General features: G+C 47.0%; 1 protein-coding gene across 1 annotated transcript; it reads right to left on the bottom strand.

The window, feature by feature from the left end:
- Positions 1-1749: 1749 nt before the first annotated feature.
- On the bottom strand, positions 1750-20195 carry Slc22a8 (solute carrier family 22 member 8). The gene is made up of 11 exons (XM_021152146.2): positions 20075-20195; positions 19130-19486; positions 8431-8534; positions 7780-7934; positions 7128-7296; positions 5360-5483; positions 5060-5175; positions 3989-4203; positions 3559-3667; positions 3222-3425; positions 1750-3135 (listed from the first exon to the last, which is right to left on the bottom strand). The coding sequence occupies exons 2-11, from the start codon at positions 19460-19462 to the stop codon at positions 3054-3056; spliced, it is 1611 nt and encodes a 536-aa protein (XP_021007805.1). The 5' UTR covers positions 19463-19486; positions 20075-20195; the 3' UTR covers positions 1750-3053.
- Between the last annotated feature and the right edge of the window lie 2064 nt (positions 20196-22259).

Below are 22259 nucleotides of genomic sequence, written 5' to 3'. Positions count from 1 at the left end.
AAGGAGACACTTTGGCTCAAATTATGTTCTGGAAGCATGGGGTTAAAATGACCCGGAGAGTTCAGAAGACTCCAGCTGCCTGCCATCATCCAAGCCGGAAATTTCAGAGCCAAAGTGAACCTTGTGCCTTGTTCTTGGCTACCCCAGCCAGCAGGTAATAGAAGCCCTTCCAAAACTGCTGTTTAAAAGCTAGATTTGAACTAGGGATGTAGCTCATTGATAGAGTGCCTCCCTAGCATGCAGGAAGTCCTGAATTTGATTCCCAGAACCACATAACATGAGGCATTGTGGCACATAAGCAATCCTAGCACTCAAAATCAGAAGTTTAAGGTCATCCTCAGCTGACTAGTCAGTGAGCTGGAGGCCAAACCGGGCTACATGAGACCCTGTCTCAACAAAACAGCAAACCTCATGAGCTAGATATGAGATCATTTACCTGTGAGGTAACCCAGAAGATGCTCTGATTTGGGTGGCAATTCACTGAGGCACTTGTCCCTGCTCAGGGACAGACAGAGGGAATAGAGGAGGCAGGAGGAACAGTACCAATGGTGAAGAAGAGGAATAGGGATCTGTGTTTCACCCTGAATCCTGACAGCAACAATGGGAAGAGCTTCCTGGGCATCTTTCTTTCCCTCACTGTGTGTCAGCAATGAACATCCTGGAGTGGTGCAGGAAGTGTCATGGCTAGGCCATTTCAGGAGCCATCTTGAATTCTGGAGTGATAATAGATGGGCAGAAGGTAGAGGCCAATGATTCACGCTGAGCCCAGTTCTTTGTCCGGTGGAGATCAAGTGAAGCCAAGGAGAGGCATTGCTGGCCCTAATCTCAGGCTCTACGGTTGAAACCCCACCAGTAGATGTCAAGTTCTAAAATGAAACCTGATAACCTCACTGTAAAAGTCAGGTCTCCAAGGTCAGTGTGGCTGATCCTGGCTGGGTACCAGCCCCAAACTGTTTTAAGGTTGGCAAGGAAGACTCCTGCATCCAAACCAAGTGTAAATGGACTTTTCCATGAGGTTGGGTGACAGGTCAGTGTGAGTGGGGGTTGGGGTGGGTAGCAGCAGGATCCTTCTGCCCTCTCACTCCCTCTCCTCCTGGCTCTTGCTCCTTCTCTCAAACTTACCCCCACACTGCCTATTTTCTTGACTCTCCTATCCAATAAAGTACTTTTCATTCAAATCCTTGTCTTGGGATCCACTTCTGGGGAAATCTATGCCAAGATGCAACTGTAACCACAATTTATTGTTTAATCTGTAAGCCACCAAATACAGGTTTTGGAGTCTCAGAACTGTCCTTTTGGAGGGAGTTATACAAGTTGAGACCCCAAGATAAGTTGTGGGTGAGCCAAATGCATTGAGAGCCCAACAGGGGAAAATTCTAGTGCTGAATGAAAAGCAGGGACAGTATATGAGCTGAAAGAAGCTGTGTCGAGGCTGGATTTCAGCATGTAAAACCGGAGTGTTAAAACTGAAATGGCTGAGGCAGGTTGGGGCCTGATTCTGGTGTGCCTTGTAAGAGGGTTGAAGTTTTATCCCCATGAGAAATCACTGAAAGATGGAAGCAGGGTACAGTAAAATCCTTTTATGTTTATTAAGCACCCTCTCAAATCTCTAAATACATACTTGAGAGCAGTCATTAGCTCCGTGGTTGATAATGGGAAGCAATAGAGTAGGTTGGCATGTCCTATATAGTGGCAATAGCCTCTGTTGAGTGCTTGGATGGAACTGATCCAAGCTGAGTGTCCTGGCTCTTTTTTTTTTTGTCACATACCACGAGTTAGGAGGAGGGAATCCTAATTGAGAAATCCCTCCATAAGACTGGCATGTAGACAAACCTGTGGGGTATTGGCATGATTAATGATTGACGTGGCAGGGCCTGGCCCACTATGGCTGATGCCACCCCTGGGCTGGTGGTGCCAAGAGGAGCAGTCAGTAAACTGTGTTCCTTCATGACCTCTACTTCAGTTCCTGCCCTGATTTGAGGAGGTGGAACCTGAGCATTGTAAGATGAAATAAACCCTTTTCTCCCAGAGAGGCTTTTAATCATGGTGTTTTACCATAGCAATAGAAACCCTAATATGTAGGGTTCTGGAAGTATTTGATTAGCAGGCCTCGGGAATATAAACCCTTGGAGAGGGCTCAAGTGCTACCCGTGATGATGTTCTGCAGTGGCTCTGAGGCAACAATGCCTAGTGAGCATGGAACAAAACCTCCAACTGAGAGCCCAGATTAAACTTTCATTTTAAGTTGTTTACCTCAGGTACTTTGTCATGGTGATAGAAAGCTAACACAGCTCTGTTCTCAGGAAATGGATTAGTGCCTGATGAAATAGCTGGACAGAACCAGCTTTGTAGAGACACACTATGAAGGTTCTCACCAGTCACTGAATGCCCGATCCCTTGACCCAGGTTGGACTTCCGAGCCTCTACAACTATGAGCAACACAGTTCTGTTATTCAGACAATCCAGCTTGTGGTAGTTTGTTATACCTGCAGACTAGGACACATGTATGCATTCATAGCAGGCCAGCTTGCATGCAGTTTAGTTCCCATGTCTTTATGTTCATATGGTACAGATGGACAAGTGTGTGTGCGTGGTATGTGTGTGTGCTCACATGTCCACATCATGGCCAGCCCTCTTTCCCACGAAGCATGGCCTGAGTTCTTCATTGTGGTTTATTGAAATTTCTCACCAAGGAGGAGTTTGGGGAAGGTAAGAGGAAACCATTAGAACTGCCAGGGAATCTCAAAGGGAAATGGAGGTGGGACAATGGAGGAAATGGCCAATACAAAGAGGGTAGAGAGAAGAATGGCAGGGCCTGGGTTGCAGGGAGGATGAGTGCAGGGGTGAATATGGCTAGGGCTGTGTTGTGAGCTATGGTGGAGGTGGTGAAGGTAACACTTTTGCTGAACTCTCAGAAGTCTTTGTTCCAAGAGCATGGACTCAGCTGGGGCTCCACCCAACCCCTAAGGTGCCCGAGTAGCCTTGGAAGGGCCCTGCTTGGGATCAGTCTCTGGAAGGCAGGAAAGAGGATTCTGTTGTTCTTAGCTACGGTCCTATCCACCAGTCTTCAGCGGGATTGTCTGGGATGCCTTTTCTGCTTCTGGCTCCTGCTTTGTTTTCTTGGTTTGCTGGCACCTAGGGACAAAGAGTTTAGTAAAAAACTAGAGCTCTGGCCTGTTTGCTTAAAGGGGAGACATGCGTGCCAGAGGCAAAGAGCTCACCAGTCTTGTATGTCCTCGATAGTCTCTGGTAAGGGCCGATTGAGGGTCTCAAGCAGAAAGAAGGCAGCACTGCCTCCCAGTAGACTCATGGTCCCAAAGATGACATTAGGGATGACGGGCTGCAGTTCTCCCGTGATTTTCACCAGTGGGGCCATCATACTTCCCACTCGAGTCCATAAGTTACTCACACCCATACCTGTTTGCCTGGGAGGGTTAAGAGATGGGATTGGCAGCCTGTGCCGAAGGCTTTTAAAGGACAGTCTTGGGACCCCTGCATAGAGGGCAGGAGGAGGATGCAGTTCCATGTGTTAGCCCCTGACCCAGGTGCATCACCTACCTGAGGACTGTAGGGTAGAGCTCACTTGTGTAGAGGAAGAGGCAGCTGAAGGAGCCAGACAGGCATCCCTTCCCAAATACAGCCAGTGCTGTTCTCAAGAGCTGCATTTCTGCATGGGAAGGGGGTTAGGGTATGGGCCTTGGTGTTCATAAGCACCTGATGTCCTCACTCCTTAGCAGAGTTTGCCTTGGTACTTCAGTTGCCCAGAAGCCCACATGAAAAGAAAAAAGGTAAGAATCCATCTGCTACTCCTAGTGCTTTGTTATGTAGGTCAATTGAGTTGCTTCCTACAAGAATAACCCGAGTCCTACAGAAAGTAGGGATATCTGTTCAAGGCCAACACAGTGAATTGGAGGAGGGGCCACAAAGCTGGAGTTCTCTTTCCAGCTGGTGGCAGCCTCTTCCAGGGGGTCTTAGGGTAACCTCTCACCTGAAGACACAAAGATGAGGGCCAAGATGGCCACTCCTGCCAGGAGCAGGAGGAAGCCCTGAGTGATGCGCCGGCCCAGATAACTTATGGAGAGGATTGTGATGAACTTGGCGGGAATGTCAACCCCACCAAAGATCATCTGGAGTATGTAGATGTTGACTCCAAATTCTTCTACTCCCATAGCCAAACTGTAGTAGGCAAAACCAGTAGCAAACCTAAGAGAGAGAGAGAGGCATTGGTCAGCACCTCCAGCTAAGCTGCGGTCTCTTCTCATAGCCTATGGATTACCAGGATGAAAAATAGTTTTGTTTATTGTGGTATCTATAACTGATTCATACATACTGCTTGAGTACAGTTGTGAGATTGTGTCTGAGCTAAAGTGCTGGGATTGATTGGTCATGTCTGGCATTGTCTAGGGTATTCATGGCGAAGTTACCCAAGATTAGGTTCATAGAGTAACAGGACTGGAGATATTTTCAGAAACTAGAGGAGGCAGGAAGTGATCTGTTTTTGTTCAGTAGAAGTAGAACATCCAGAGGCAAAGGTGAAAGTCAAGCTGTAAACCGTGATCAGGTAACTCCCCTTTCTTCTCTCAGAATTATGGTAAAGTGTAGGACAAATTTAATCCTGGGGAAGACTAGGATGGAAAATGGTTTCACAACCAGGTCACAAAAAGAATTTGGGGAAGATGTAGAATCAGTCAGAAGAGGAAACTTGGGAGACACATAATTGCTTCTTGTAAGTCAGCAGTCTGCAGGGTCATCTCTGCTCTGTGTGGTTCTAGATAGGCTAGAAAGCTTTAGTGACAGAGAGGCTGACTGTGGGGAAAGTTTTGACCCCAGAATGTGCACTGAAGGATCTAGAGCACATGTCCTGTGTGGCATAGTGCTACCTCAGAGGGAGGCAGACTCTCTCAGCTGAATGTGGGGCTTCTGGGATGGAAGTTGGCCTTAGCAGCCCTAGGAGACATTCTCTTGATTTCTTTTGCAGGTACCGTAGGCTTTGCCCTGATGGATACCTCCTTGTTCATCAGCCCTGTGCAGGGCATGATAGGAAGAGGTGGCAGGTTACCAGGCCAGAGAGAGACAGAAGGTCACACGGCGCAGGATGGATACTCGGAACAAGTCAGATAAGCCATATTTGACCTTGGCTGAGGTGATGTCCTTCTGCAAGTTGAACTTCAGCTCCTTTGGACATAGGAGAAGGATGGGTGCTATTAGTGGGCCTTGCTGGTGGAAGGAAAGGAGAGTCAGGTCTAGTTCTTCTAGAAGATTCATTGGGGGAGCAGATGGGATATAGCTCTAAGCCAAGGAAACAGGCAAGAGAGGCAGATACATGGTTCTGCCTCAGCTACACCCCCTCCCCACCTACCTCCACAGTGAGCTTTTTCCCTTCCTCCTTCTTGCCGTTGAAGGTAGCCACACGTTGGAGTGTCTTCAGGGCCTTTGAGAATTTTCCAGACAGAACCAGCCAGCGTATGGACTCTGGTACCCACCTGGGGGCCAGAGTCAAAACAGAGTGGCTCCTGTTCCAGAGTCCCTTCTGCATCTGGGGTCATGAGGCTGCAAGAACCTCAGGTGGCTAAAGCACTTTCTGTGGAGCTTCACATTGGCCCATCTTTGTCCCTGGGCTTCCTCTCCTTAGGACAAAATGTAGTACACTTTCCCCTTACTTGTAAAAAGCCTTCCTCTGCCTTCAACCAAGGTTTCTTGATGTTGGATGTGTATGTCTTTGGTCTGGATTCTTTCAGGGCCTTTGGAGGATGGACCTGGCCTCAGACCCGTGCTCCCAGCTTCCTGAGTCTGTTTCTCATGCACTTCCAGCTTCTGTTTCTGCCTTGACAGTCCTATGAGCCTGCTCTCACCAAGATTGTGAAGGAATTCCTCTCATGTTTCATGGCTGAGCCCAGGATCCTAGCCTTGTCTCCTTGAGAATGACAGTTAGACATAAGGGCTCCCAGCTAACAAATCTTTCTATAGGCCAATCCCATAATACTTAGGGTAATTGGCAGTGTCATCTTCATCTTACATAGAAAACTCTTGGTCCTCAGAGTGGTTGAGACCTGCCCCAAGTCACAGGGTAAAGGGCACTGAGCTCTCAACTGTACTCTGCTGACTACCTGTCGATTCTGTCTCCTGACTCTGTCTGCTCCCACACCAGGTTGTGTACATGTTTCTGTCCCCCACTCCAGTCCCATCTTCCCTCTGACTTTCAGAGTGCCATTCGTCTCTGACAGTTCTATGCTTATTTCATAGGTAAAGTTCCATCTCAAGTCTGTACTTTTCTATGTCACCTTCCCTGAGTTGAAGTTTTCTCATCTTTGAATAGGGACAATAATACTCCCATTAAACAGAGATACCAGAAAGATCAGAGATAAGATTAATTACTGTCCAGAATGGAGTCTTATGTATACTTTAGAAATAGTTACTCCAAAGTTTCACAGCTTTTCCTTGGAATGCTTGTGGCTTCTGGAACTTCAGTAGTAAGATAGACTGGCTAATTTTCTATTTTTTCTGTATGGCTTGGGGTTGAGCAGGTTAATAAGGAGTTCTCTGCCTCCTCTGGATCTCCCACCAAACCACCTCAATTTTCACAGATTTTCAAGTTGAGACTCTACTTTGGGTATTCTTTTGTACTTTAAATCTGAAAACGTCCCAGTTCTGTAGATACTTCTTCTCAAATGCCTTTTACATTTCTTCCTCGGAATCCTCTACACAGCCCCGCCCCCCCTGTCCTTAGCTTCACCATGTGGGTCCGTATGTTTGGACCATATTTTTCCTTCACAAATAGAACTTAGGCCAGGCCTGTCATACCCATAGACACCTTCTATGCTTTTACATCCTCCTCCATGTGAAGTTGAGGCTTCCCTGGCTTTGTGTGCTCATTCTGGACCAGTCCCCTCCCATCCATCTCAACTCATGCCCCTTCTTTAGCTGCAGGAAGCCCCCCAGTGCTCCCCGCACTTGTTCTCCTGTGCAGTGTGCTTCAGCAATGTAACCCTGCAACCCTGGAGGGCCTTCCTTGACTCTAGCACATGGGAGCTGGGAATAGATGCGGTTGGATACCCAGGTTAGGCATGGAACCCTTATTTGTCCCAGATGGAATTGGGGATAGAGGGGAGCATCAGAGGGCCACATACCAGGACAACAAGGAGAAGATGAAGAAGGCAGCAGACACGGATAACTGTAGCCAGCGCCACTGAGGAATGGCATAGGCCAGGCTAGGCAGAATGAATTGACCAATGGTGTAGCAGTACCCAATAGTTGTTGATGAGATGGCCCGCATGGAGGTGGGTACCCATTCTACATCTGTGGGAGGAGCCCAAGGACCAAATTAGGGTCTTGTCAGGTCTCAGCACCTCTCTGTGAAGTGGTATCAGCTTCTCCCTCCCAGTAGCTACCTGACCTCATCTGCTCCCAAGTGTTGAATTATCACCATTTTGTAGATATTGCACTTGAAACCCAAGGACACAGGACTCAAACCTGGGCCTCTCTCCTCCCTAGTTCATTTTTAATGTATTTTTACTGGAAAGTGCCTTCCCTTGCTTTGTGCCTCATCTGTCACTCACTTCTGTGTATGTGCTGCATAGGCTCAGATGCCTAGTAAAGTACCCAGACCCAAGGCAAGTCCTATAGCTTCATAGCTGCTGACACTATTTTGTGGCTGTTGTTAAATTCAGAAGGATCTTGAGAAACCAAAGGTAGGGTCTCTGGGTTGAATCAAACCTACTCTCTCAGCTTTTGGCTGGTGCTCCCCAAACCCTTGCTCCTCAGTCTCCCACTGTGGCTCACTCAAGATAACGGTGCTCAGAGAAATGCCCGAGATGCTGCAGCCACACAGGAATCGGAAGATCATATAGACAGTGAGGCTGGGGCTGAAGGCAGCACTGGAGCCACTGGCTGCCAGCAAGAGATAGCTCCAGGTCAGGATGGGCTTGCGGCCAAACCTGCAGCTCAGAAGAGAAGAAGGGCCAGGTTAACCCTGTGTATCTGCCAGATTGAGTGACTTTGCAGGCTTTGGGGCAAAGGGCTGAAGACAGCCCCCAATCCTTCCTCAAGGACCAGGTGGAGCATATTACTCCTTTACTAGAGCCTTGCTGGTAATTGCTGTTATTCAACAAGTTTGCAGAAGGAGCATTGGGTTAATGAGTTATTTCTTCCATTTCAGCTTAGCTGACTGAGCAGAGGTCAAAAGACCACATATCTCTAAGCCATCCATCTACCCTAGGTTTGTACTATGCAGCCACAATACTGTGTTTAAAAACTGGGTGGAGAGGCCAGATGATTCAAATGAGGACTTTGGGACAAAGAGAAGGCTATGACCTGGCAAGGGAATCGTATCTGCTGATCCTTCCCATCTCCGCAAGCTTTTGCTTCTTTGGGGGTACATGTGTAGAGCAGAGTTGAGAGGGGATGTACATGGGTTGTGCTTCCAAGCCTTACCTGTCTGACAGTTCTCCAAACACAGGTCCTCCAATCAGTATGCCTGCCATGAAGATTGACTGTGCCATCTCCTTCAGTTTGTTGGAGCCGCATACCAAGTCCCACTGCACAAAAGCAAGTCAGGGTCAGCTCGGTTCAATTGAGTTCAGTCTTTCCAGCCATGCTCGACCTGAACCCTTCCCCCACTCCCCACAACATGCATGAACACCTTGTCTTCCTTGAGCGTGGTCTTTAACCCTCAAGCACCAGTTCTTTCTGTTTATGGGGATTCCTTGGGTCCTTGACCTATGGTTGTGTGATGACAACATTAAGTGTGTGTAACCTGTTGTGGGGTTTACAAAGGCTGCTTAGCTGCTCTATCCATCTGTCCTTAGCCTCTTCCATGGAAGGTCCATCTATGTACTGCAGCACCTTTTGCCTCTTTGCCCCATATGCCCAAGGCCTAGTCCCTCCACCTGCATACTTGACCTCAACTCTCCTCATCTTAAGGTCCAATCTTCTGGTCCCTCCTTCCCTCCCTCCCTTTCTCCTCCTTGTGTCTCCATCAGTTTTCTGCATTAGTTTTTCTGTCTAAACTCTCTCAAATTCTCTTGCCACCACCCAACCTCCTCTTTACACAGTTCTCAGTTTTGCCCTGACCAATACACTGAAGCTGTGCTCACCACAGCTACCATAGCTTCTTTGTCATGCATGCCACAGACCTTATGCATCCTGACCTGCTTTTTCTTCCACCTCCCTCCTTTTTCTTCTTGCTTTTTGCCTCCCCATCCCTGGCTCCTTTTTTCTTGGCTAGCTTGTCTAGCTTCTCCAGGACTCCCTCTGGATCCTTCTCTCCATCTGCTTTCACTAGACAATGTCACCTATTTCTAAGGCTTAGATTACTCTTTATACTAAAGAGCCCAAATCAATTTCTACAGCACATCCTCTCTTCTGGCCTTTAGACCATCAGTCTGTGGTGTACTTGAAAACACTACCTGGATCACATCCCATAAACATCTCAGACTTAACAGGACGTGTTGTTTCACTCTTCGTAAGGTTCCAAACACACCAAATAGCAACCCTGTCTTTTAAAAATATTTATTTTTGCAATTTACATGACTTTGATTCCATGAAGTCACAATTATGTTACATATGTGGAGCCCACTGCCGTGTTTTTGATATATATGGAATGAATACCTTGTGCTAAAGAAAACTATCCATCCCTTTTCTTAACTCATATTTTTGTGCTGATAACATTTTAAGTTTCTTCTTTTAGTTTTTATATTCAATCCATTGTAACATCATTGTGCAATAGAACTCAAAGCTTATTCTGCTCATTCAGCTACAATGTGTAGGGCTGGAGAGATGGCTCAGGGTTTAAGAGCACTGACTTCTCTTCCAGAGGTCCTGAGTTCAATTCCCAGCAACCACATGGTGGCTCACAACCATCTGTAATGGAATCCGATGCCCTCTTCTGGTGTGTCTGAAGATAGTGACAGTGTACTCACATGCATAAAATAAGTAAACCTTTAAAAAAAAGTAAAAGAAAAAGAAAACAGCTACAAGGTGTATCCGTTGATAGTAGCTTCTCTGTGCCCATTCTACACCAATGTCTTCAGTCTCCAGCCTCTGACAGATATGGTTCTCTACTCTACTCAGAAGAATACCCTTTTTTAGATTCCACATAGGCATGTCATAACTATGCTGGTGTACCTCTTTTGACTCCTCCCCCTCTCTCCCATTCTATAGAGGACATGGTGTCTTTGTGCTCACAGATAAGCACTAGAGAAACCAGGAATGTTAAACACGCAGGGTTATCTCTTCAAAGGAAGACATATAGAACCTATTTTCCACCCAAAGGCTGAGAATGTATGTAGTTGATAACCTGGTGACGTGTGCTATCTCTAGGGCCAGGCCCTAGAGACACTTGGGCTTGTTTCACTCCTTCTCAGACCAGTGGTTCTCAACATGTGGGTCACGACCCCCTTTGTGGGTTAAAGGAGATCCTTTTACAGGGGTCATATAGCAGATACGCTGCATATCAGATATTTACATTACAATTCATAACAGTAGCAAAATTACAGTTATAAAGCAGCAACAAAATAATTTTATGGTGGGGGTCACCACAACACAAGGAACTGTATTAAAGGACGTCTGGGAACCACTTGAACCTTGTCTTGAGCATTGTTTCTCAATCTTTAGATCCCACTTTTATGGAAGAAATTACATGTATTAGGCAAAGAGTTTAGATGGAGTCATTACTTAATCTTTATTGTACATACAAGGTTGAATTAATTGTCACCAGAAAAAATTTCCAAAATTGTACTGTACTTAAATATGCCTAGAATAAACTGTCTGGGGTCAGACTCTAAAAATTTCAACCAACGCCTACCTACTACTGATTTGTGCTGAAGTGGATTTCCTTCTTGCCTAACACAGATCAAAACTCTGCTGGCCCTGTGTTTTCACAGATCCCAATTCCACCCCACAGTCATTTGATCCTTAAGCTTCTAGTATGTGTAATATATATTATATTATATTATATTATATTATATTATATTATATTATATATATATGAGACAGGGTCTCTTTACATAGCCCTGGCTGCACCTGCCTTTGCCTTCTGAATGCTGGGATTAAAGGTATGTGCCACCATATCAGTATATTTGTTTTTGAATCTGTATTTGTCTGTTTTTTAGATTTATTTATTTTATATGTACAAGTGTTTTATCTGCATATGTGAATACACACCATATGTGTGCCTGGTGCCTCCAGAGGTCAGAAGTGGATGTCAGATCCTCTGGAACCAGAGTACATGCTTGTGAACTGCCAGGAGGATGCCAGAAATAGAAACTAGGTCTCTTGCAGGGGCAACTAGTGCTCTTAACTGCTGAGCCTGTCCTCCAGCCCCTCTATTTCATCAGAATTGCCTTGATGTAGGCCTCATCCTCTTGCCCTTGAATAGTGACAGCTGATGTTTACTAAGGGATCACTGTTCCGGGCACTGTTCTGAAAGTAAACTTTTCTATACTTAATTTCTTCAACCCTCACAGCATTCATACTATGTTCCCACTTTACAGGGGAGAAAACAGTCTTAGAGCAGAGTACTGTGACAAGCTCACGACCAATCTTCCCTATTCTTTCCCTTAGGACATGACATGAATGGCTTTTAGGTTTCTACTGTGCTAAGAATATTTTCTGGTTTCCTCTGGTTGGCTAGGTAAAGACACTCTCTCCCCTGCTGAGAGGTGTCTAAGGCCTGCTATGCTTTGGCCTGGGAACCTGTCTGCTCTAATCTCCTGCTAATCCCAGCACACATTTTTCACTCCCGACATCCTGAATTACTTGGGTAATGAAGTGAGGAATGTTCTCCACAAATGCCTTCCAAGAGTGTTCTGGAAGTAAAGTGTGGGGAGAGACCAAAGGAGATTTTTTTTTTCTACCTGGAAAGTGAGGCAGGAGGGATGTGGATGAGGACTTCAGGTCTTCCAACTAGCTTCAGGTGAGCCAACAAGTCCAGTAATACCAGTAGACATTTTTAACGGGGAAGGGGGTCTACATGGTATGTTGTGAGGGCAAAGGGGGAAACAGAGTATATCAGGAAGTGACAGCATACAGGAGGGAGAGAAGCATGGTGGGGTGTCTAGAGAGGCTTCGGCTACTGTATGACATTCTGTCTTAAGCTTTTCAGGAAAAATTAAAGAGAAGACCTGCTGTTTAAATATTAAAAATAAAGTGAACTGCAATTATACTGTAAACTGCTTTCAGAGATTTCATGGGTGGCAAAACTCATCAGAAGCAAAAAATGTAGTTGCCACTGCCCTGCAGAGCAGCACAAACTGTGGGGTGCAGATCTACAGCCTACAGCCATTGTGAGTTGATTGGGTTCCCTCAAAGAATACACTGAAGCTCTAGCCTCCTAGAATGGAAATGAAGTTGTTTAGATGTAAGTAGCTGAGTTACAGTGAGGTCATTCATACTGGGCATGGTGGACCTTGTAGGAAGAGAAGGACAGGCAGGGCAGGATGGAGGCAGAGCTTAGAGTGATGGACACGCAAGCCAAGTAATGCTGAAGCTTGTCACTAGAAGAGATAAGGGAGGATTCTTTGTAGAGAACATACTGATGTTGTGGGCTTTGGAATTCTAGTCTCCAAATCTGCGAGATAATAAAATCTGTGTTGTTTTAAGCTACCTGATCTGGGGGATTTTTATGGAAATGAATAAACTGTGGTTCTGCTGTGTGTGAAACATCTACTGGCTTGGTAGGCAGTGATAAGAAAGGAATTGAGGATAGATGAGGGAAGCAGGTGTGGAGCAAACAGGATGGGTTTTTTTAAAGGCACCCCATGTTTCTGAGAGAGGAAGATTTTAGAGAGCATCCTGGATGCTTTCTGTGGGACTTCCTGTGCAAAGCCCCTGAGAGGGTCCTGCTATAGCCTGTAGCAGAAGGCTTGAATATTCAAGACACCAGGAATGGTTTCTGAGCTGCCTTTGACTGGGACTCCAAAGGGTGGGGCAGCCCTTGGATTTAACCATGTTTTACCCCGAGTCTATAAGAACAAATGATTCCTTTGCTGTTTTCCATGTGTTAGAATCCCCTTACTCAGGAATGTTGCCTGTCCTTTAATAATCTTTTCTGAGTGTCAGGGGCTTCTCTGGGTGGTCAATTCATGTGTGAGAGGAATGTCTCAGAAGTCTGACTCCTAGTGTAGCTAAAGTGCTCCTTGTCTCTTGCCATCAGGGTACATGCTATGAAGCATCTTAGCTGCTCATCTGCTTGTCTTCCTCTCCTATCTTCTGTAGCCTCTTGGAGACAGAAGACATCTCACTTTACTTTTTAATCCCTGGCAACTAGCAGAAGCGTTGGTTATAATACATGTTAGTATTTGTTTAATGAATAATGAATGAACAAATAAACTGGGCTTAGCTATTATACATATTTTTACTGATGAGACCCAGAGAGGGAAAGGTAACATGCTAATTGGAGGAAACCAGACATTAGCTTATTATTGCTTCTATTCTGCCCTGGGAGAGACCTAGGTTTGTAATTCCCATCAGCTCCTGTCTGTTCTACATATCTTCTTGCTCACTCCTCATAGCCTAGTCCTATATTAGATTTCTTTCCCCAGTCTTATAGTATAACTAAGGCCTAAGGAGCTGGTTCCAGAAGAAAAGGACAGAAACCTCAGCCTTGTCTTCCCATGTGGCCTAGTCTAGCAGGAAGATGTTAGGGAGAAAGACAAGGGCTACTCTGCTCAGGCGGCAGCTTTGCAAGCCATGGAGGAACAACATCACAAAGCTGGTGCTGCTAAGACCCCATTTTCACAAAGAACCTGTGGCTCCCATGAAAGATAGCTTGCTCAAGCATAGCTTGGTTCATTTCAAGGCAGTGACTCAAGCTCAGGTCTTCAAGATCTACTGATGTCCTCAACCAGGACCACAACTCCCAGATGCCAGAAAGAAGGCGTAAACATGGGAGTTGTTGTTCTGTGAGATAGCACAGCCAACTGTGACATTGTGTTAAAGGTCAGAGCTCGCTGGGCTGGCTGGTCAAGGTCCAAAGATACAGGTTTAGGAGTTAGTGGAGCAAGAAGAGTGGCCAGGAAGTCCTTCAGAAGTAAGCAGACTGGATGATAGTCACCACACGCCCTTCAGGAGGCAGCCTATAACCCAACAAATTGTGTTGCTTACGCGATGTGTATTTTGGGATAAATTGTGTGTGTGTGTGTGCTTATGTGTCTGTTTACAAATACACCAGTGCACACTTATATGGGTGTACATGTTTGTGTGTGTGTGCATGTGTGTGTGCAGATACATGTGAAAGCCAGAGGTATTTTCTCTGATTGCTCTCCATCAATTTTTTTTTTTGAGACAGGGCTTTTTATTGAATATGGAACTTGCTTCTCAGCTAAGTCAGCTGATACTTAAGTCTTAGGGAAGCCCCCTGTCTCTTCCTCCCCAGTGCTGGGATTTCAGACTAGAACTGCTATATCCAGCTTTTCTATGTTGGTGCTTAGGATGGCACTCAGGTCCTCATGCTTATGTGGCAAGCACTTCACTGAGTGAGCCGTACGTATCTCCAGCCCTGGAACAGATATTTAACTTCTATGTGGTCAGAGTCTTCAGCTGTATCTGTAGGTACCTGGTGCCTACTTCTTGGATCTGTGAATGATTTAAAGAATGAAGAACGGGCTGAAAAGATGGCTCACCAGTTAAGAGCACTGACTGCTGTTCCAGAGGTCCTGAGTTCAATTCCCAACAACCACAAGGTGTCTCATAACCATCTGCAGTGGGATCTGATGTCCTCTTCTGGTGTGTCTGAGAGAGCAACAGTGTACTCATATACATATATATATTTTTAAAAAGAATGAAGAACACCTAGCCCTAAATCTGGAAGACACTGTGCACTCAACTTGTTGTTGTTGTTAATTATTATTATTGTTTTTGTCATATGTCCAATGTCATGTGACATATGATGTAATAGATAGAATATGGTTCTGGAGTCAGGTTCTCCTGGCCCACCATCACAGCTGTGTAGGTTCCCATTTGGATCTGAGCCTGGCGCCATTTCCTATAGAATGGTAAGGATAATACCTGACTTGCTCACAGTGAAATGCATAGAAAGCAAAGCAGTAGCTCTGGGGCCTGGATACAGTAGGTGTCCACCAAGTGAGCTCTTGAATTTTGGGAATTACAGGATTGTTCTAGGCAGCCTCCTGCACATTTTACATAGTGGCTGTCGCTGGGGTCAGGCCGGCCAGAATGTAGCCAGAGTGAAATCCCAAGTCCTTACTAGGGAGTTAGATCAGAGGCTGAGAAAGAGGTAGAAAAAGATGGTACATGAAGCAGGGTAGCAAGCAGCCAGTGGGGATGTGAAGCAGGACTGGGGCTGAACACAAGAGACAGATGGATAAATGTCCTGAATTTGAGTGTTTGGTGAGAAGGATGGGGGAGGTCAGAGGTGGTTGACCAGGGGCCCTGCAAGGGTTCTCCCTGGGGTAGAGATCATGGGCTTCTTATGGCTCTGGGAGCAGGACAGGAAGGTACAAGGACCACAGAGGAAGGCCAGGGGCTTAGAAGGGGGCACTCTGCTCATTTGAGGCAGGGCTTAGGCCCAGAGGGCTGTCAGCTGAGCTTCAGTGTATGTGAGTTGTACTCCAGGGAATCTAGGGCTCAGCATCCAGGCTCTCATGCCTTCAAGATATAAAAGAAAGGTCTTTGTTTCCCCCTGATGTCCTAGTTAAAGCTCCTGAGAAGTCCTGATCGCCTCTCTCACATGGGAGGCAGAACTCCATTCTACCCTCCCCTAAGCACACAGAAACTATTTGTCATAGCTGAATGAACAGAAGATCAGAGTGCCCTGAGTCTATTCTTCTAGTTGGGTTTGTCCGTTAATGTTCCAGTGGGTGTGGAGAACACAGACCCTTCTTATAGGCTTGCCATGGCAGCGTCCTCAGGGAATTATAGCTTAATGCAGAGCTAAATGAGGTCTGACATGGAGAAGGGTGCAGCCCCCCTGAAAATTTGCCTATCCCTTGCATTGTGCAGATTTATATTATCTCAAGGAATGGAACGGTGACTGGAAATTCAGCTGGCACAGGCGTGAACTGAAGCCTGACTGGGTATGAGGCCCCCTAACCTCTGCTCTTGGCATGCCTCCCAGGAGCCCACCTGAGGAGTGACCTGGAAAGGAAGTTGTTTCCCAGTGGTCAGCAGTGTCTCTGTAGATGCAGCTGGAGCTTATCCAGCTTATTTAGCATTGTTTAAGCACTTACTGAATACCTAGTCCTGTGATGGCAAAGAGATACTGTCCCTGTCCTGGAGGATTTACTATAGGGTGAGTTTGAACATCTGTGGACAAGTCAGACCACCCAGTTCCCTCAGTGGGGTGCAGGGTGGACAGTGAACCTCATGGGTTACGGATGGATCCTGGTAGTGTTAGGAAGCATGGCCTCTGGAGTCCTACTTTAGAGACTTGAATTCTCTGCTTAACCCTGTGTAAATGTGGCCCCTTGGCTAGTGATCTGTCTTTCTGTTTCCTCATCTATGCAAACAGGATAATCAAGGTGGAAGTCGGAGGGCTGTGAGGATTTAAATGAATTCATGTGTGCACCTATTCCAATCTGGTATCTAGGAACTCACACACCATGTTTCTGCTGAGACCTCATTTTTCCTTGTAAGCCTGACTTTTTCTTTCTTCAGTTCTTCCTTCTCCACTTTCTCCCCACTCCCAGGACAGGATTTTCCTGTATACTCCAGGGTGGCCTGGAAGTATTTAGCCTCGGCTGCCTCAGTCTCCTGCCTGAGGCACCATGCCCACCTTTCCTTTAGGCTGTTTATTCCTTGGGTTCTATGTTTCTTGAAGTGATGGGTGGTGCCCTTTATTATTTTTCATGGCATAGCAAGTCATGCATCCATTGGGAAACTTATGGACATGCCTTCGTTTTCTATCTCTTTTTACCACCCACATCTGGTTAGCCACCAGGTCCCACAGATTCCAACTCCCTATTCTCTGTTGTCAAAACCCACTATTCCATCTACCTGCTACCTCCATCCTGGAGCTACTCTACTGCTAGACTAAAACTTTCTACAGGCCAGTCTCTGTCCCACAAAGTGAGGCTCTTCAGAAGGTCACCTGAACCTGCCACACTCTTTCTTAAAGATTACTATATCCATGCCTCCTCGTCCCCTGCTAGAGAGGCCACATTTTTGCCTTAAAAATCACACCAGGCCCTCTTGTTGCCCTCTCCTGCCTCCATGTCTCTATTATTCAGTCTTTATGTGCTGGTGACTTTGCATTTAACATTCTAAGCTTCATATTCGGGGTGCACTGCCCACTCAGACTCACTTCCTACCTCTCCCTTCTCTTTTATATTCAAAGCAAGCAAGGCTGACTCCAATAAGTCCTCTAGGACCTCCTACCCCTGTGCTGGTTAGAAATCTCTTCGCTGGGTTTTCAGAATCTTAAGACTATGGAGCATTTATTTATTCCTTCCACAAAAATTTATTCCCCCTGCTTTGCAAGGTATTATTCCAGGTGCTGGGGACACAGCAGTGAATCCTGTTTCAGGAAGTGTGCAAATCCCTATGGAGTCCCTGTGTCTGCTCTGATGGCAAGCATCTGGAAAGCTCATGGCTTCTTTGCCTTTAAGGCTTCGGCATTCTGCACCATAACACCAACGTGCCTGATGTTTTGGATACCTGATGATTTTGAATACCATGATTGGCACAGAGGAGAAAAATAATGGCTGTATCAGGGAAGAGGTATGGTCTAGTGGACATGGATGTAACACATGGGCTCCTCAGAAGCACAGCTCTCATGCTTAGACCTAAGCCCACTTACTCACAGTGTGACTTTGAGCAAGCTGGTAAGCTCCCTGGGTTTCAGTCTCCCCATCTGAAAGATGGAGTTTGAATATTAATTACTTTATAGCTGTCAAAAGGTTCAAAACTGTTACCATTTGCAAGACATTTAGAATAGTGTCTGCTCTATAATAAATGCTATATAGAGAACAAATATTTGTTAACTACATGGATAATTATATAGACAGTGTAGATGGTCTTGGATTCAAATCCTACCTCTGCCTACAGAAGAAAGTCAGGGTTGGCCTTTATTTCCTCATCTGTGAAGTGGAGATAAAGGGACTGAACTCCTGGGATTTCAGGAAGCTGAGACCCATCGGGTGGCAACTGGTAGTGAAGCAATGTTTGGATCCTGCACTTGTGGGGATAACAGGTACCTCTTTATGAAGCCTTCCTGAAATCTTTTGGCTAAAGCTTCCCTTGAACTTTGTACTAAGGGGCATTTTGCTTTAAAACCCAGCTCTGAAACTGTGTGGCACTGAACAGTCACCTCTCTTCCTGGGGTCTGAGCACCTAACCCTCAACAGCAAGAAGACAGCCGTACACATCCATATACTGGAGAGCCCTGCAGAGCACTCAGAGGTGCCTGGTAGGCAGCTGACATTCAGCAAACACTACTTCCAGGTTCCTCATCTTCCTCCTGTCACAGTCTCCTGACTGGCCTGTCAGTTCATTGAAGGATTTGATTTAACTCTAGTTCCTGGAAATGACAGGTAAGAGAATCAGCCACTCCATAGGGTAACTGGGGAGTGAGGTCATACAGACACTTATGTGAGTGACTGACACCCTCTGGATCTACCCAGGAGCCTTCCAACCTTTGCGATGTGAAATCCCTCTGCTACCCAGCCTCCTAGCACCACCCCCTTCCCCCCAGCCCTGCAAGGCTTTGCACAGGATGGAATGTTCCTCTTCTAGTCTAGTTAACCCCTTGCCTGCTGTTCTAATCTCAGCTCCAGGGATGCTTCTTCAAAGTGACTTCATCTCAAGCTACTCTTTTCTTGTCCCTATAACCAGTCCAAGGGTGGAAGATTGCAGCCCAAGGTCACTGCACAGCATGAGGTAACAAGTTATTCCACAAGGCTGTATAACATCCTACTAGGAGGAGAGACTGTACAGCTCAGCATCACTGGAGCTCAATACCACGCTATAGATTGTTGAAGGAATGCTTGGGCTCTGAGCATGAACGAATCAAACCACTCAGTTCTTGTGCATTAGCACTGGGATCCTTCCTCTTTGCCCAGTTCCCTGTCTTTCAATCCCAGGAAACTAGGCCCCTGGGTCTTTTCTATCCACAAGTGCTGCACGGTATATGGAAGTACCTAAGGTGAGGTGGAAAGAGAGAGGGTGCCAGACATACCTCTATCACAATGGTGTCTCTGGTGCTGTTGTAGATCCAGCCATCCAAGCATGGCTCGGTGGCCCCCTGGGTGTCATTGGGAAGACTGACGTTTGGCAGATGCACGAAGCGGAGACACTTCTCAGGCTTCCCATTTGGGCCCAAGGGGAGTACCCAGGACTCTAGAGAGGCGTTGGGGGGCGGGCGACAGTGGTGGTCAGGGGTGGTGGCTGTGAAGATCTGTAGCAAGTTGTGGTTGGCTAGTCCGAGGATTGGGAGGGCCAGCAAGGTCACATGCAGGTACTGGAAGGGGCCCATGCTTCCAACACGGTCCAGAATCTCGGAGAAGGTCATGGCACCAGGCAAGATGAACCAAAACTGTAGGCAAGGCATTGGGCCAAGAAGAGGTGTGCGTATGTGTGTGTGAATTGTATGTAGGCCTGTGGAGCATCATAGAATCACATGCATGAAGATGTACCTAGTTACATGTGTAAAGATTTGGGGGTTCTGGTGTGTGGATGCATAAAGATGTACACAGTTGCAGAGAGGGATATGGAATACTAGTGTGGATGCAGTGCTATGTGTACATCTAAACTGCACCGTGCAGGTCATGTGAATGCAGGCATGTGGCCCTGTGCTTATAGGTCATAAGTGTGTATGCACAGGGCCAGATAGTAGGGACCAAAGGTCCAGATTTGGATGTTGGTTGCCCAGGCAGGGGGTGGGTGAGGGTGAGAGAGGATAATACACATTTCTGATTGCTTCATGTGGGCTAGGAAGTATTTCCTCAAGCTCCAAGCCTCCTTGCTGTTCCCTGGGGTGAGTCCCCTGTGCTGGAGTATCAGAAGAATCCAAGTAGGTCCCTGAAGGCTTTAGGGGTTTGACCAATTACAGCGTTACAGTGAGGAAGCCTGGCTTTGGGGTGTTCTTGGGTGCTAGACTTGGGGGCCTTCAATCCCGTCTCACCTGGTGGTTGGAGCTGGATTCAGTTGGGCTGGAGGTGGATGCAGCGGTTGCCTGTGCTCTGTCCTAGGGTCCAGCAGCTGCTGTAGTAGGACAGCTCAGCTCTAACAAGCTGTTTGTGTCTCCCCTGGGGTGCCTTATATAAGGCATAAGCTGTTTCCTGGGCTAATGTTTGACTTTCTTTGGAAGATTAACATCCGGCAGCGGGAATGCTGTGCACTCACCAAGCCCAGCTCTCCTGAAGGGGCTGCCTCAGCCAAGGCTGTTGAAGGGTGGAGAGGGGGCTGGGGAGTGGAGTGTGGCTGAGCCTAGAGGCTGCTTGCTGGACAAAGGGCTTAGTGGCTCAGGGCATGTTTCCTAAGTGAGAATCTGGAAAAGGACTCAGGTCTGCAGGTCCAGAGAGCCTCTGAGCTGATGTTCAGAGGACCTGGAGTGGAGAACAACCAGCAAGAGAGATGCTCCTGCACATGGGAGGCAGCATTTCTGCAATGGATCATCTTTCGTACCTGGCTCCTGAGTAGGTTCATGGAGAATGTTAGAACACACTCAGACAGAAAGACCCAAGCACTGGTCCTTATGGTCTCAGAGGTACCGTGCCTTGGGCTCCTGGAAACACCAGGGCCATCCCCATCTGAGTCTCAAACACGAGTGACCATCTTCCATCTACCTGTGGACTTATGCCACCAGCTGCTCTTTGGCTTCTTTCTGCAGTCCCAATGGCTTTGTTTATTTCTATGAGTACGGTTTAATTACCTAATAATGTGCATTTCTTGTATAAAACAGAAACTCTAACAAGCCAACACAAACTGAATTAAGTACATTCAGTCTCACCCAAGAGCCAACTTGGGCAGGGAGTCTTGTGGTTTGTGGTGCTGTTCTCCTACAGACATGTCTAAGACAGGCTCTATCAGTCCGCTGGAAACTTGGTTGACATACTTATGGCAGGCCCTACTGATAGGACTGTCAGTTAGGAAACTGAGAAGTTAAGTAACTAGCTTAGGGTCCCCAGCAGGAAGTAGGTCAGGGGTGTGGCTTCAAGTCCATTTCTGCCCTTAAGCATCTAAACACACACACACACACACACACACACACACACACACACACATTCTCCCTCTCCCCTTCCTCCTCCTCCTCTTCCTTCTTCCCTTCCTCTCCCCTCCCTCTCTTCCTCTTCTTCCCTCTCCTCTTTCCACCTTCCTCTCCTCTTTGAGTGTTTGAGTCAGGATCTCACTATATAGTTCAGACTGGCCTTTAAGCCTCACAGCAGTCCTCATGCCGTACTTAGCCTCCTCTCAATTGCTAGGATCACCAGCATTCACTTGTGCTTCTGGTTTGAACCAGAGTTTTCTATGAAGTCTGCTTCTTTCTTAGTAAAGTTGCTTAACCTGCACTGCCTTTTAAGTCATAACTGGCTTGATTTTAGCTGACTATTACCATTTCTGGGGCCCCCCTCCCCCAGAGATGCCCTATTCAATCTGCAATGCGGGGGGGGAGGTGGGGTAGGGTGGGGGTGGGCAGGATCAGAGATGGCCCACTTGGGGTTCTCTGTTTTGTCTGGTTGAGGTTTCCTGTTGTCCTGGGCCCTTTTCTTAAAGGTGGTATCCAGCCTCCAAGTTAGGGCTGGGATCCTCCTGCTGAAGTGCCTGCCAGCTCTTCCCTCTACCACAAAGCAAGGTCAGCTGATGAACCCTGTTCCAGCCCCTCCTCATTGCTTACCACCTGGACTCAGCAATTACTGATGTTCTCCGAGTGACCTGAGGCAGGGTGAGATCTGGAGTCATCAAAGGAAGATTAAATTATACTCCAAGGCCGCCAAAGGGTTGTTTTAGGAAGGTTTTGACTGGGAGGCTTGCAGCGAGCTGGGCTGCCGCAGCTAACCCCCTGTTCTGGGTGTTCACCCTCACAGAGATGTTCTTTTCTAGTTCCTAATTGGCCTGGGCTGTCCGTCTGTTCCTGTCCCAGTGGGATGTTGTTTAAAGGCGCCTGGTGATTTCCCTGAGGCTTCTGGGGTTGAGCCAGAGTATACATAGCCCAACAGCTCAGTGAGGGGCCGCTGTATCCGGGCAGCGCCCCCGGCCCCCAGCGGATGTGCATGGGTTCCTGATCCCTGGATCAAGGCTATTGAGGGTTGTCGCATGATGGACTTGTATGACCTTCAGTAAAATCACCTTTTCCTGGGCCTCTTCTC

This window comes from Mus caroli, chromosome 19 (genome assembly GCF_900094665.2).
Source record: "Mus caroli chromosome 19, CAROLI_EIJ_v1.1, whole genome shotgun sequence".
NCBI lineage: Eukaryota > Metazoa > Chordata > Mammalia > Rodentia > Muridae > Mus > Mus caroli.
This window is presented reverse-complemented; position numbering and strand designations above follow the sequence as displayed.

Bases quoted from the DNA above. Each gene is read 5' to 3' on its own strand.
- Slc22a8 (XM_021152146.2), bottom strand. From the start codon at position 19,462: ATGACCTTCTCCGAGATTCTGGACCGTGTTGGAAGCATGGGCCCCTTC. The intron at 8,535-19,129 runs GTATGTCTGGCA...GCTTTTGTGCAG, and splicing joins GAGACACCATTGTGATAGAG to TGGGACTTGGTATGCGGCTC. The intron at 7,297-7,779 runs GTGAGCCACAGT...CTCCTCCCACAG, and splicing joins TCTGAGCACCGTTATCTTGA to ATGTAGAATGGGTACCCACC.